At 45.0% G+C, this 16120-nt stretch overlaps 1 protein-coding gene across 7 annotated transcripts in view; it reads left to right on the top strand.

The window, feature by feature from the left end:
- GLI2 (GLI family zinc finger 2) overlaps window positions 1-16120 on the top strand; it is a 186551-nt gene that overhangs the window by 46744 nt on the left and 123687 nt on the right. For 3 of the 7 annotated variants that reach the window (XM_048072194.2, XM_066999039.1, XM_048072195.2), the window contains exon 2: window positions 3214-3289. In XM_048072194.2, coding sequence (XP_047928151.2) covers window positions 3244-3289 — 46 coding nt within the window. In that variant the 5' untranslated portion in view covers window positions 3214-3243. Of the gene's footprint in view, window positions 1-3213; window positions 3377-16120 lie in introns of those variants that run through there. The other 4 variants (XM_048072188.2, XM_066999038.1, XM_048072190.2 and 1 more) reach the window with 2 other exon arrangements.

The following is a 16120-nucleotide window of genomic DNA, read 5'->3' as shown; positions in this document are numbered from 1 at the left end:
CCTCCTGCAGAGAAAGCTACAAACCTTAGGAACAATCTGAGTAATCCATTTTGGGTTTCTAATTCTGAGTAATGATGGAGGGCAGGGACTTGTGCTTGAATAAGTGCACAGGGTCTTTCTCTGTATAGTCACTCCTAAATGCATGCTCTTTACAGGAAAAAGCAAGCTCCCTGTGAAACCCTTTTTCATGCCAAATGGCTCACTGCTAAGATTAATCTGTCATTGAATTTATAAATTCTGTGTGGCACAGAGCAGCAAAAAAAGTTTAGCATTGAACAGAAAGCAAACTATGCATTGCTTAAAAAATGAACGTAGTGCTCCTGGATGGTGTGGATTGACTGCCTCCATCAATATATCTTCTCGTACCGGTAATAAAAATACTTCCATAACCTTGTGCCTCCGAGGATCTCAAAGCACTTTGCCATATTTGCAAAGTGCTATTTCCTATTTTATGGCCGTGGAAACCAGCTGTGAGAGAGGTTAAGCTTTTTGCCCAGAGACACAGAGGGGATGGTAGCAGAGGCGGGACAGGGACCTAAATCTCCAGAGCTCCATCGCTGTGTCCTGGTCACACGCGGCTGATGCAGGGGGTTGGTGGCCGCTCCGTCTCAGCCGTCACCCGTGGAGCCTCGGGAGGTGGGAGGTGGCAGCGGTGTTGGAGCTCCCTCGCTCCTGGTCTGTGGGTGGAGGTGCTGAGCAGGGCAGGATCCGGCTGGGAGGATGCTCGTGTCCTCCTGGACATGGGTGGCTGTTGGAGGAGAGCTGCTTTTGGTCACTGCTGCCTTGGGAAAAGCTCCCGTAGTTGGAGCCTCCAGCCAGCTCTTCCCCAAGCACCTTTACACAGCAAAAATAATTACAGACTTATTATCCTAAATCCTCTACGATTAGAGTCGTTGCATTCCTTTTTTTTTCCCCCTAATCCAGTATTTGAGGATTTACCTGTTTAATACAAACATTTATTTGAATCACTTGAATTTTTATTTTTATTTTTTTAATTCCTAACTCATTTGAAAGGAGAGCATACAGCTACAAAGGCCAGATTTTCTAATATGGGCCTGATCTCTTGTCAGATTTTGGTTGGGTAAAAGACACATCTGAAAAAATGGGTCCCTACTGAGGTGTCTATGGCAGGGATTTAGAGATCTCACGTCAGGCACCACTCTGGGAAAGAAAACATGGCTCTAATCTGCATGCTTCGCAGGCGAGCGATTTCTGTTTCCAGCCTGTCCCCTCCCCTCCCGTGGCTGTGGGGTTTTGCAGCCCGTGGCCCCCCGAGGACACCTCCCGCGAGGGTCAGGGCAGCCCCGGGGGTGCGAGGGCGAGCGTCTGGTTTCAAACACGGGTGCCAAGCCTTGAAAGGAGGGACTAAGGAGAAACAGGTGGGGGGCTCATCACGTAGCCTCCGAGGTTTATTTGCTTAGCGAACAGAAGCCCAGGCTGTCAGACCGAGGTCAAATACTCCTCCAGTTTGAGTGTGCTTTTTTCATACACGGTCTGTAACCCAACCTGATTTCTGGATTAAACGCCCTGGCCCCAAGAACCTGTCCTGTGTTTGCCACCGAGCCCCGCACGCGCTGGGACAGGACCTCAGGGGCCACCTCGGCGTTTGCTGGAGCATCGCTGAAGCCTGTGATTGTGGGTCTCGTCCTTTCCAATGCGATTTTCCAATGCTGTAGGGCTGAGCAGCCGCTGCAGCTCATCACACAGTGGGGAAGAGGGGCTGGGCTTTCTGCTTGTCCATCCTGAAGTTACAGGATGAGAACTGCCTGAAAAACACTACGACAGACAGGGGGGGAAGGAAAAAAAAAGAAAGCAACCACAAAATGAAGTGCTTGCACCGGGGTCATAGACAGCTAACTGCAAAAGTTAGAGATCAGGAGTTCCTAGAACTTTTACATGTTTAGAAGTTTTTAGCAGTGTTAACTTTTTGACCTGGGATGCTCAGGAGTCGGTCAGTCCTCCAGGTTAGAGGGAGGGAGGTTTGAGTTGATACAATGGCAGGAAAGCTGTCTGCACACAGAAGGAGCTCTCTGGTTTCCCAGGCATCTTTTGGCTGATCCAGTTAACTCGTGTGAGGAAAATAGCTAGAATGCTCCCGAGTATCTCAGGAGCTGAAAAATTTGCATCTGAAAAATTGTAGATCCACATGAAAAATAGAAGGGAAAGGAGGAATTAGCCGTGGGTTTTCCCCGGACCAGCCTGAGGCTGGGAGTGCCAGGTAACTGCGGGTTCTGTGAAAACAGGAGTCACCTGGAGACATTTGAAATAAAACAAGTTAAAATAGGGGAAATGAAAGTGTTTGCTGTCAGAAATGAAGCGAGCCTGCTTATTTAATAGAAACCCCATTTTTATGTGAAATTTGCAGCGTGCATATATTTTCTTTAGGGAGACAAGGTAAATTTGTGACAAAGGACAAATGATGAAGCCAGCAGCAGGTTGGGAGCTGTGTTTTTTCATAGCCATAAGCTTTTAAAAAAATGTTTGTGCTTTGATATCTTCTGTTTTGTGGAGCTTTCACCAACACTTGCTTTGCTATTTGTAACGGGGGTAAAGCTGCAGCTGATTTTCCCATAGGTCTGGTCAGGAGAGAAGAATTTCCTTGGGAGGAGGGGAATCGGTTGATGTTCGTCCTCACCGCTCCTCACCTCCTACAGACCCGCTGTGGCTTACCCGTACTCACCGCTGAAAAGGGCTGAGCAGGGCACAGGGTCAGCACTGGCATACAGAACAAGCACAAACTGGGAAAATAAACAAACAAAAACAACTAAAATGTGCTTTTATCTGTTACCAGTACTGGAAAGTTTTTGGCTGACTTTTTTTTTTTTTTTTTTTATGGTGGACTAGGTCATGTACAGGATGGAGAAATCAGTTTTATACATACTGAATTTCTGCATCTTACCTGTCCCTCAGTCCTGCAAAGCCCTTTGGACCCATCTGCTTTGTTACACAGCCCAAGTCTAAGAGAGGCTAAAAAGTGTTTTGGTCCTGATCCTTTTAGGCCTTCAGCTTCCTGAAGCCACCTTTGCAGGGCTGTGTCCTTTCTGCCTCGTAATTGCTGTACTGGCTGTGTCTCTGCAGTCAGAAACCCAGCACATCTTTGCTGCTCACAGTTTACTTTTTGAGCTCTGCCGAAGCACTGGCTGCTTGCTTGTGGAGCTGATTTTGCCTGTTATTGTGAGTGACCAGAATCTGGTTTTGTTTTATGTCTTGTAGGGTTTCTGAGCTGGAAGATGCACGCCTAAGATGGAAACTTCTGCTTCAGCTGCTGCCGGGAAAAAAGAAGGAAAAGGTGCGGTTCTGGAGGGGAATGGCTTTACAGAGACGGGGAAGAAACCCACTCCTTTAGCAGCTGCAGGAGCAGCAGTGGCACAAGGAGGTACTTTATGTTTTCCACACTTTGAAAGCAGCAGGGGTGTTTTTCATTAGACTGTAAGAATTTAATAAGCGCGGTGGCATCTGTCCTCCTGTGAACACTGAGTTTATTGGGGTTCTCGGCCGCCGGAGGTCACAGGAGTGGGAAGCTGTGTCACCGCGTGGTGTCTGAACGTCACCGCACCGTGACAAGTCACCGCCAGTCCTCATGAACTGGCCCGGGGCTGGGGAGAGGCCGGGAGGTGAGATGTGCCCATCGGAGAGCTGAGGCGGCACATCGCCACGGGCCTCCAGTGGACCAACGCTGCACGGTGCCAGCCGCTCCTCCACGGAGGGGTTAAAACATGGCTGGCCCTGTTATCACGGTCGGGGACAGTGTCATGCGCCAGCTGCGATCCTGCTAATGAGCTAAACAGACTGCGTCGTCTTCGGCTGTCACTGCTGGGATTTTGTGGTTGGGGAGGAATTTGGGATAGTCCATCCAAGGTGGTTCACGGAGATAAAGACCATTCCGTCTGTGCAGTTACATCAGAAACAGTTGGGGTCTTGACTTCTGTTTTTATCAGTATTTTTGGTGAGGTTGTGGTCCTGCTAGTCCATCAGGATGCTTTCATGCATGGGAGCAGGGTCAGTTTTGGTGGGTGTAACATCGGTGTGGGGGGGGGGGGGGAGGGGCGTGCAGGCACATTGTTCCCTCCTCCTCCCTCCTCCCACCTGCCCATGTGGAACAGGCAGCATACCACCCCAAAAAGTGCATCCCTCACTGATACACGTGCATGGGGCTGGCGGTTCTCCAGGGTGGAGCCAGGGCCCTTTGTGGTGGCTCCAGCTGTGAGTGAGGCTGTGCCCACCAGGGAGGCACCGCGCAGCTCTCGCTGGGGACCGGGACAGGGCGTCCCTTCTGGGCAGGGTGTGAGGAGACAAACTTAGAAGGGGCTGCACAGCTCAGATGTGACAAGGGACATCCCAGCTGTGTAAACTTTGCAGAAAGCTTTTTTGTTGTTTAAAATATAACGTATTGCTAGCCAGATTCTACCCCAAAATGAACCCTTCTCCACCCCTTCCTTCACCACTCAGTGGTTTCTCACCACCCTGGAGAGCCGGACGATTCCTCTGCAGGCTCCTCTGTCTCTTACACAGCTCGTCTGGAGAGTTTGTGTTTTTTTGTTGGCAGAGCTGGGAAGATAGATCCTGGCCCAAATTGCTTAAATCTGCTTTATCTATCCCTTCTTTCAACACCTTGGTTACCCAGTTCTCATTTTCATTTTGGCCTGGGAAGATTCCAATGTACGGAATAAGGAAGCAGCTGCTAGAACATATTCTAGCAGATTAGTTCATGACTTTGATAAACTTTCATAGCCAAAGGGAAAGTTTTTCTTAAAAAGACCTAGAAAATGTCTTGCACAGAATTGGTTGGAAAGTCACAATTTCATACTATTGAGTGGGTTTTGAGCTACCTTCCTCATGAGCGCTATGCAGAGTGACAGAAAGTAGAGCTTGCTGGGCTGTAGAAATAGGGGAAAGGCAGAAATGTCGACACACTGAAGTTTGCCACCCCCTGCAGACTTTGATCCCTGTTAAAGAAGTGACGCTGTAGAAACCAGAGGCAGCCCACTCTCGGCATCATCTAAGTGACTGGCAGGTTCAAAGGTTTGATAGGTGCCAATGAAGTCCAAGCATGTGCTAAAATTCAAAGCCCACATACATGCTGTTGCTAATAAACACCTTCTCCCCACCTGGCACGTACCCTGGGAGTGCCTCCACCGAGGAAGCAGCCTCCGTGTTTCCAGAGATGTGACGGAAATCAGGGTCCCCCCAGGCTGGGGTGTCCGTGGGCCCTTTTGGTACCCCCAGGGTCTGGGCTGGCTTTTATGCGTCCAGCTTTATACGTCGCGTTAGCAGTGTGCTCTCGCCTTTGGAAAGAATGATTTACGGGCTCAATATTTCCTCTTTTATTAAGAGGAAGTGGAGAAGTGAGCAGAGGATTGTTTGAAGATGTCAGGAGAAGCATGATGAAAGCATTGTGTAATGAGATGTAAAGAGCGAAATCTGTATCATGCTGGGAAGAGAAGTGCTAATAAATGACGTGAAGTGGCCAGCAGTGAAGGAGCTGGTGATGGGCTACAGGCGCCGGGGCTCCGCAGGTAATGCAAGCGGTGTTGTGGTTCAGGGCTCTTCTCTGAACTCTGGCCAGAAGTAATACTTGCTCCTGCAAGGGCACAGTGCTGCGCGTGTGCTTGTAAGTAGAGAAATTAATACAAAGTCTTCTTCTAACATCAGTTAACTGCAAGGTGTGATGTAGCAGATAATAAAAAGGCTGGGTAGCGTGGCAAGGTTGTAGTTACATAGTATTCATACTAATATAACATTTGCTTCGCTAAACTAGTGTAATTACTCATAACAGGCCAGGAATATACATATTTATGCTCATATTCTTACAGAAGAAAGCAAATGAGGCATGGAGATTAATTACGTTGTTCAGCTCAAGGAGGGAACAGCAGCAGACAGGCTTTAAAGGGAGGGCCGCCAAGCTCCCCACCCTGCTTTGGGGCCATACGCACGTCTTTATTCTCATCCAACACGAACTCTTGATTTTATTTATTGTAGAGGTTTTACTCTTTGTACTAGCATGTGAGAAAGTGGCAGCAAAGCTCAGCTCATGCTGCAGATCACCAAGCTGCTCTCTGGAGCCAAGCAGACGTAATTTGCAACACATTTCTCCTTTATTCTACTGAGTCACACAGATGGAGTGCCAACATAGCGTGTTTCTGTGATCACAGGGTTTTCTTTTTCCCTTGTAGAAATGAATAGATTCATAAGGGTTTCTTTACAATTAAGGTAATTGAAGCAATAAACTTGAGTATTACTTAAATAATTGAAGAATAGCTTTTTTTTATTATATTATTATTTAAACTATATTATTGTAATGTAATAATATGTCCAGTCTCAATTGCTAGTTCTCTTGCTTTGGATTTTTGTCCCAAATGTTTGCAGCCTTGAACAGATTAAGTTATAGCTCTAGGAAAAGAGATCAGCATTGTTGATGCTGTCAGTGGGAAAGAGTCCTTTTGTGTGAACAATGTGTCTTGTATTTTTAGTGTCCTAAAGCTGCTGTTTTAGAGATCTTCTCTGACTTTTTTTTATAGTAACTCATTGATCAGATGTTCTGAAACTAGCCTTATAGAAAGGACATAAAGGAAGTCTCTCCTAATTTTCCATAAATCATGCTGGCCAAGGAGTCAAAGTTCCTCTTTTCTTTTTCAATAGATACATGTGTATATGTGTGACAGAGATGGAAGCTGGTGTAATGATAATATTTAGGAGCTATAGATAGTCAAATCTATAAAAGGCCCTCCCACTTCTGGTGCCTCCAGTTCTGGAAGGGTAACTTCATGTTTAGAAAACCCATTTCCTGGGTGCAAAAGTGTGAATTGCTTCAAAGAGGAAAAAGATTTTGGAGCAGAGCAGCATGTGAGTGAGACCAGGTTGGGTCCTCCAGGTTAGCACTGCAGTAGCCTCCGCATGAGCATGCACAAGGAAGCCCAGGCGTGTGGCTGCAGAAGAAATTTAAATGAGCTACTCTTTCAAAGGCAGAGATATTTAGGAAGATGGGTTTCTCATCTTGTAATAAAAATTAAATACAAATTCTCCTAAATGCTAACTGCCTGACTTTAACAAGACCCAGAATGCACCTTTTCCTCTCCACCCCACCCTCAGCATGACACAAACACCAAGTTCCCAAATTGATGGTGTTTATGTTTGAAACATTTTTCTGATGTCTGGCTCTGTCAAGACTAATTTTAGCATTTCTAAAGCTGGGTAAAAATACAGCCTCATTACTTTGATGTCAGAGCATAGTTTACTATTAGTATATTCTGGGGTTTATCATTTTAGTCATGTTTAACACGGCTGCAGCAGGCATGCACTATTAAATCTGGCTTATTTTACATTCCTGTCCGAGATTATTTATTTGGAACAATTTCCTCTCTATCAAAAGACACAGCTAATGCTGAGTTTTAATGTGTTATTTACACACAAAATAACCTATTTACAACTCAGTATCTGCCGCAGGGAGAATGAATGGGGCAGTGCTCCCTTCATCCTGTTGTATCTGAGTTTAACAATCTGGATTGCTAATAGAACCATTTATCACAGGGTGGTAATTTATTTTATGTTAGCTGCACAGGTCTCCCTGCCTCTGATCTATGGAAATACTTTGTATATAATGAAGTTCAACAAGTCATTTGGTGTAAACATGGGGAAACCAAGCTTCAGAACCAGTAAGACTCTGGCTACGCTTTCTTCCAGGAGGTAACGACTCTCCCCTGATATTAAGGATTCGCTTGATGAAATACAGCTCTTTGCCCCGCGTGTGCTGTAAGGGCAGAGCGTTGGGCTTTTTTGCAGTGGATCAGAGATTGGGATGGAGTTTGGTCACTTGATTTATGGGCTGGCGGGAATGCTCAGTGCTGCAGAAGTAGCACACTCAGCCCTTTCATAGGCAGAGAAGAAGGGCAGGGAGCACCTCCCATCGCTCTCCAGAGGTCTTCTGTAAGCAAGCCCCAAGTGGTGTTGGCAGGGCGTCCTTGTGCAGTTCAGCCTGTCTCAGCGCTGGATTATGGGAAGACCATGTAAATGAGGAGGAGGAAATGCCAGCATCCCAGCAGACCTCACTGCACTGAAAAATATATAGTTCGTGTGGCCTGAGACTCAGACAAATTAGGAGAACAGCCCCTATTAAGTCATCTCCTCCATCCACCCTGGAGGGGCAGGGATATTCTCCAAAGTACATTTTTCCTTTGGTCGTTCACATTTTCCAGAAAAGGGGATATAACCAGTGCAAGCACATTCTTAGCTCCCCTGCTGTATATTGCTTTGCTGTATACAACTTAAAAATGTCTGGGTTGGCTGCAGGAGGGAAGGGAGCAAGTGGTCAAAACAGAATGATGGGAAAATCCTGTAATTTAGGTTGCAAAATTCTCCTGCCAGCCACTGTCTCTATTAAGCATCTTCTGCATGTAGCTCAGTGGCCCCCCACCTTGGGTAGGGCTTCAGCACAACACTGATGTAAGAGTGCTAGCAATCAAAAATTGTATTTCTTCCCTGAACGCCTCTGTCAGTCTTAAATGTGATTCCATCGGGTCTTAAAGTGGGCTTCTTTGTCACCATAGGCCCCCCGGCTGACCAGATTGTCTACGGGTCTCTCCTGTGTACCCACTGGTTTCCCTCTGGGAAGCCAGAGATGCTCGTACTCATGCAAGGCCGATTCTGTCCCTCGGTCACAGGATATCAAGGGCTGTGACTAGCTGAAAGCTTTGTATTACGTTGGTTGCTTGAAACCTGCTCCTTGGGGTAGTTCAGATGAATCCACACAGAGGTGGATGAAGTGGAACCCATGAAGCACCTTTTTTATGTTCAAATAACAATATGTGTTGTACAGGCATCGTGGAGAACACTGTGGGAGGAGGTGGTTAATTATTTCAGCTACATGTGACAGAATTTTAATAATTAAAATTGCCATAAACTGTGCCACAAAACCACATCTTCTGCCTGATCTCTCTCCCTCATCCAAGGCTTTCAACTCTGGGTTTCAGTCAGCAACATTCTTTTTTGGGCAACCCTTCACTTCATCAGGTGGTTGGAGTCCCGCTACTTGGCCACTTGTTGTTGAGGTGGTGTTTTTGTTTGTTTGTTTGTTTGTTTGTTTTTCCTCATGGGGGAAACCCCTTTCCTGAGACCCTACGCAGGGTTTCTCTGTGTGGTAGCCAGCTCTGTCAGCCTCAGAGTGGATAACCATTAATGTTTGCAGGCTTTGTGGTTCACATCACATAGCCCTCACAGAAGATGCTTGTGTCATATCACCCAAGCACTTGATATAGTAATTTCATAATATCAGCCAGCATTTATCGATTGTATGCAGCTCCCCCAAATTGTCATACCAGAGATTCCTACTGTTTCAGCCCATTACAGATGCCAAAGTATTTTGAAGACAGAGCGATTTAATCTTGCCCCTAACCACGTTGCAGGATTGCACACCAGCTCCAAAAGCTTTTATGGGTTTAAAATAGAAAAAGGTATTCTTCACAGGCTGGTTCTGGCACTGGTGATCCCTACCACTAAGTACCACCTGAAAGACCTTTGTATTTTTTGAGTGTATTATCGTCATCATTAACAGCAGTCATCATAATAATAGCTTCTGCTTTTCTGTTACTTTGTAAGCTTCAAAAGCTTATTCTGGCAAGTGCTGATATATCACCTTTCCCGTGGATACAGTTTAGACTTCAGTAAAGTGCCACTCAGAGGGCACCTAAATATAACCTTTTTAACCAATGCTAAACTTACCTATTTGTAGATTGCTCATATTTAGTCAAGTAAGAAAATCGGTGGTGATAATGGATTATATTTATGGTGATGCTTTCCCCTGGACTGTCTCTTCTGTGCTGCCAGTGTATTGCCATAGTTTGTATTTTTAGCTTGTGTGTCAGCTTTTTACCTGAGAATTTGCACAGGTTTTGTAAATTAATTCTCCCAACACCATCCATTAACCATGGCATTTGAACCTGCCACAATCATGGGGGACTGGGAATGGGAATTGTTTTGTCTGAGGTTGGCTGGCTAAATTTTAGGTGTTTAGTTTGCATTTAGGTGTCCCTTTGCAGTAGGGGGGGCGTAAATCACATTGTGCAGATGGGTGCTTTTATTCCTGAAGGACTTCATGCCTGATTTAAGGTAGCTAATGTTAGATGGGGCAAATTCAAGTCTTTGTGACTTGGCCAAAATTGTGCAGAGTGACATTAAAACCAGGAACCAAGGTGGAAGGAGATTAATGTTTTAAAGGTCATCATTCACGTTCATCAGCCCGCAGCCAGATGAGCAGGCTGAGAGCCCTGGCTGCCAGCTCTGAACTGAAATCTCACCCCAAGGCTTCTCAAGTCGGAGTCAAACTCAGCCCCCAGGTATCCTCCCGAGCTGGGGGAGCAGCTTCCCCAGACCTGCTGCGGCTTCACACCAGCACTGACAAGACTAGTATTTCACCTGCCTGTTCAGAGGGATGGGCAATTTAAAATCCCTACTAAGCAGCCAAGGAAAAACCAGTAAATTCTAAAGGCTACAAAAGGCTCCTAAAAATAACCCAAGTGGAGGAAGGCTATTAATGCAGAAGTAAATAATTATGCTAAGGGAAGCAACTAGAGAGTCCAGTTGTGTAAATCACTTTAAGGAGAACAAGCCTTAGATAAAATCCATTCTTTTATCACACAGATTAAGTCTTCCTTTTGACGCTAAATAATTGATAGGGTTTGGCAGAGTGTTCCACGGCTGCCTCTGTGGAGCAGTGGGACTGCTCCCGAGGTCAGACGAATGGCAGAGAAAAATGTTCTTAGAAATGCTGTGTATCCAATACCAGTACCAAGAAACGGGGCTTGTATTCCCGGCACTTCCTAAAGAATTTCTGCATGGCCTTGAGAAGACAGCCACACACCTCGGAGTGAAAGGAGGACTTGGTATTTCTTGTCTCCTCCTTAAACTGCAGCCAACGAAAACAGGCAGTCTGTTTTCATGGCTTCTTGTGCTGGTGAGCGTGGTGCAGAGCACACCATTTCTCCACGTTCCTCTGCACCGTTTTTTTTTTTTTTTTTTAATAAGAGAACATGAACTATGCTGTCTGGGAGCTCAGGTTCTGTGAACTCTTCTCTTACCTTTGTCAGCCTCGATACTGCCTTCAGCCTCTTGTGTATGAACATCCCGCTATGACAGGGAGAAACCATTGCTGCCATTCTGCAGACAGGGAACAGAGCGGCAGGGAAGAATTTTCCAAGGCCAAGGTGGCTCTAAGGGGTTTCATGGTTTTAGAGACAAATTAAGAAGCAGTCGTCTCTGTGACTTCGGAAGTTCATAGGTGATGTAGGTGTGACATCCATGGTGGTGGAGAGGACTAAGCCCAGGTCCCTTGGGTCACCATATCCACTAGCAAGTCCTTCCTGTCTCACTGATACGCCACATAATTGTGGTTAAATGACTCATATTCTCATGTCTGTCTGCCAAATGGAGTTGTTTCTTTCCCCAAAGGGGAGTTGAACGTAAGCCGTCTATGTATGCATCATATAGTGCCTTTGAGAACATCCTCTTGCAGAAGTCAATACCATTTCTTTACATTGTATAAGGCTATGAAAGTGTTCAGAAGCAATAATTGCTTTTTACTAATTTAAAACTTTTTTTTTGAAAGAAGGCTTATAATTAGGGGACTATAATGAATAATATTTTTCCAGAACGAAGTGGCACAGAAACAGCAGAATCCTTAAATTTTGAAATAAATCAAGATCCCAGGAATTCTGTGCAAGCTGTTTTGGCAGGGTGAGTTCTCTGACCTTAACAGTAATGCCAGAGAGTAGACCTCAAGCCAAGATCATAAGTTTAGCTCTATCGTAGAGGAATTAAGTAGATATAGTCATTTCATACTAACTGGTCTAGAATTATATTAAGCTCGTGAGTTTGCACGTGTTTCAAAGCAGCCTGCACTGGGTGTTCTGTGACTCCTGTAGCGATGCTGGGTTGGGATCAGGCATACTCTGGTGGAAAGAAATGAGCTATGGCTTGGGCACTTTGGTTGACTGAGTCCAAAATGAAAATAAAAAAAATTCACTGTGTGTGATCCCACTTAAACACAAATGAAAAAGATTTCACACAAACTTGTCTGAAATCAATTCTACATTTTCTACAGTCTGTTAGAGAGTTCTGTAGGGCTTTCCTCCTTTTTTTTGTACTTCTTTCTATCTTCTGGAATTCCAGCTACTTCTAGGAATGTATTCCAGTGGAAATGCTTCCAATTGCAAGTAAAATGTAAATAAGAACAGGAGTACTGCAAGCAAAATATTTATGTTTACTGTCATTAATATCTGATCTTTAAAATACAGTAACATTTGTAGGGATTGAATGGTACTGTTTGGGCCAGAAAGCTGTCCTCTTTTTTCTTGTGTGGATCAGCTCCTGACTGTGACAGATTTTCAAAAAAATCACAGCTTGCAGCAGATGCATCCCTAAGTAAACAGTTAAAGTTGATGTTTTAATAACTTCAGTTGTATTGATGTAAAAGCTCAGTGTCTGAGCATTCCTGAAAAGCATCCAATAGAGGAGATATCTGCCCATAAGCCTTGGCACCATGCGCGCTGCTTCCACTATAGTTTGGTTGTTTAAACCAGCACAGAGATATGTCTGCACCTAGTGAGATGCTCTGACCCTGCAGAGAGTGGTAAGGGCTAGATCCAAAGTTTTGGGAAACAATTTTCCCCAAGTTAATTTTTTTGTCATCTTTATCTGACCTGTTTTTCTATCCTGGACTCTCCTTGGTTTATGGCCACTGTTTGTGGGGAGGGCCAGCTGCGACAGGAGAACCAAGCAGCTGCCACTTCTGCATGCTCAGCGGGATGATACTGGTGTCCTGCATGAATGAGTGGAAGTGCCTTCTTTGTTAGGTTGAGGCTAAGCTAAACCTTGTTCCTGCCAGTTTGCAGGTAGAGCTGGTGATGTTCTTTGTGAGGCATTTATAGCCACACTTTAAAGGAAAAAAAGGGAAACACAAAGGTGAGGACTTCAGGCATTTGTTTGCACGTCCGATTTTAATGAGAGGAATTATTATGTGTTGTGGGAAGCTGACCCGACTCCCAGAGACTGCTTGTGTGAAGGTACCCAATTTTTTCGTGGCTCCCTACGGTGAAGGCACAGAACTGAGCCTGGGGAAAATTAGTTTCAGTTCCTGATCCAGCCCCAAACTTCCTTCATGATTTTGGGAAAGCTGTTTGACTTCCCTTCACTCGCCTGTTTATATAATGAACTTGCGTTGTTCTTTGGGCCTCGAGGCCCATCAATCAGCATCTGGTTAGCATGTTTATTGCATTGGTCATACTGAAGCACTTAACAGGTCAGAATGCATGGAGGCTGCCATTCCCCCCCTCCCCACCGCGTGAAGTGGGTGCTGCTGCCCCTGAGCGCTGCGTTACAAGGGTGACCTTGTTCATATTTCTGAAGTGTCAACCTGCTGTTGTCAAAGCGGCCCAATAAAACAGATTTGCAGGGTTAGGGAAGATGAGGTTAAGTTGTTATAGAGAAGACATTTTCAGTGTCTGTAGTGGAGAGACTGTGGATACATAGAGACTGAGCGTTTTCTAAGGGGTTACTCTGTGCTCTGGAGTAAGAAAGATTTTCAGGCAATCTCTTCTGGCAAACTTAGTTGGAGAACACGATGTTATAGTTGCGTAAATCTCTTACATGGCAACAAGAAAGTGGTTTTTTGCCAGTTTAGCAGAGTTTTCTACGTGCGTAATCTAGGGGTGAACTTTATCAAATAGTTTGCTGAGGTTCAAGAACTTGAACAGGGTTTTGGATGGACCTAGATGAATTTACAGAAACCATACAGAGCTTTAGGATTTCACCCAGACCCAAGCAATATACAGTTGTTTTATCTAAGTCCTTTGTCGCTAGACTCTTAGGAAAGGTGTCGTTCTGGGGACCAGGTGATGGAAGAAGAAAATCACTGACTTGGGATGACAGTTTCAGAGAAAAGCTGAGTTTCAGCTTTCTTTCCTGTTAGCCTGCTGTGCACATGCACACTAATACTGTAATCAGCTGCAGAGGAGCCAGCAATGCTATTGTTTGATCTGGTGCAATTTTTGCCATTTGGAAAACTCCCGAGGAACCTTTGCATGCTGTTACAAAGATAGCCTTAAAACATCCAAGGTCCTGTATTTCAAATGCTGGAGCAGTGACTCTTAAAATAGATATGAGCTGGCTGAAAGTGTAAAAAAACAAACAAACAACAACAACAGCAACAAAACACAAAACATTTGCATCTCTTTTCCTGAGTTCTGTGCATGTTGCACTTCTGTGAGCAAGCTTAAGGGGTTGGGAGGGAAAAAAGGAGCTTTGCACACCTCTGTGCTTCTTTCAATTTTAATTCCACTCAAGCAATGTATTAGCAGCTGAAATAAGATCCAAGGCTATCTTTTGGCCATATAGAGTCACTGACACTTGAAACAGGACGGATTTATGTGTGGTTACTAAAAAATATATAGCAAAATGAAAGTCTCAGACACTGAGTTCATGTGCATTGCCCATTGTAAAGATAAGTAACGGCTGTTATAAGATCACTTAAATGGTTACCTTTGGGACATAAAAGGGATCTTTGAAGACAGTAAGTCTTAATACAGAAATGTTTACTCATAAAAAATACATTTGGAAGGGGGGAGGGGAACACATTTCCTATTAATGTGGTTTTTGCCTTTTATGGCAGGTTGTAGCAGGTCTTTAACCTCTGTAGCACTTGAGCAGGGATAGAAATGAGCTTTCTCTAAGTATCAGCCCAAAGGGCCTTTCCTCACTGCCAGTATCTGCGATGTCTCTTGTAAAGATGGTTTTAGTTTATTCTCCCTTTCTGTGACCCAAGTGAAAAACTATTCTTTTCCAACTTCAAAACCCTCCAGTAGTTAAGTCCTAAGGGCAGAATAGAAATGTCCTCCTGAATTTCGTTCACTTAACCCTGTGTTTTGTGAGGCACGGGACGAGTGGCCCAAACCATGCTTAGACACAGTGGGAATTTGAAGGCTACGGCAGCCAGCTGGAACAGGGAACTGGCCCATGAATGCTGTGCGTGTGGATACCAGGAAGGAGGGACAGTGTCTCATCAGATACGAAGGGTGCAGATGTGTACATGAAGTGGTGGCTCACAGAAGAGCCAAGTAGTTTGTCATACACAGAGGTGGCCATGCCACTTGTGAATCTTCTGGTAGAAGTTCTGCAGGTAGTTCTGAAATACTTTTCCCAGACAATTATCATACTCCTTAATGAGGCAAAAGTTGGTGTCAGCAGCATTTGATCAGTGCTCTGTGGGCTTATAACTAGGGAGGACATGATTACTGCTTCAAAATTTTGCAGAACTGTTACAAGATGGGGTAAGCCACAAAGTCCCAGCAGTCTCAGAGCAGTGGAGAGAGGTTTAAAGTCCATTATGGAAACTGTGGTGGATTATGGTCAAAAGAATTTACTTAGATAAGATGATTAATGTTGCAGCAGACATAGCCTAGACCAGAGGTGCAGGAGGATGGCTGAGCTGTGTGAGGGATGGGAAGGCTTTTGACCAGCCTTTGGCCAGAGGTATAAGGAGCAAAACTGTAACAGCAGGGTTTCTGCCAAAAGACACCATTTTGTGGGATCTTCATGAGCAGAACTTGGCAGCAAAGGGAGAAGTCATGAAAATACTGGAGTGGAAGAATTACAAGCTCATAGAAACTTGACAGGAGCTGGCTGGGTGCAGAAGGCTACAAAAGGTAGAGAAGCAAGAAGAACATCCGTGTTAGTTGTGATGATGAGGCTACTACGCTGAGACAACTGGACTTTTGATGAAGCTGTTCTCTAAGTCCATGGCCCAGTGCGAAAGTAGCTCACCGCATGTCAGTGACAGGTCAGGACTATCAGTGGTGGTTGACACTGTTATTCCAAAACCTGATGCTCTTTGAAGCAGTAATCCTCTAGGTAAGTTGCGGAAATCACATTTCTGAGTCACATACTGGCCTGTCTTTGTAGTTGGTACAGCATGTTCCGGTCAAATAGTGAGATAGAGGACAGATTAAGTGAAAGACAGGCAGGATTTCCATTCAGGAAATTGGTATGGTAATGACAGATACAAGGTCTTGGCATGTTTCAGATAGGCTTCATCTAGCCTCTTCAGGTAGCAGATACAAGCATGGCTCTTGCTTAT

Source organism: Anser cygnoides, chromosome 6, assembly GCF_040182565.1.
Source record: "Anser cygnoides isolate HZ-2024a breed goose chromosome 6, Taihu_goose_T2T_genome, whole genome shotgun sequence".
Taxonomy (NCBI): Eukaryota; Metazoa; Chordata; class Aves; order Anseriformes; family Anatidae; genus Anser; species Anser cygnoides.
This window is presented reverse-complemented; position numbering and strand designations above follow the sequence as displayed.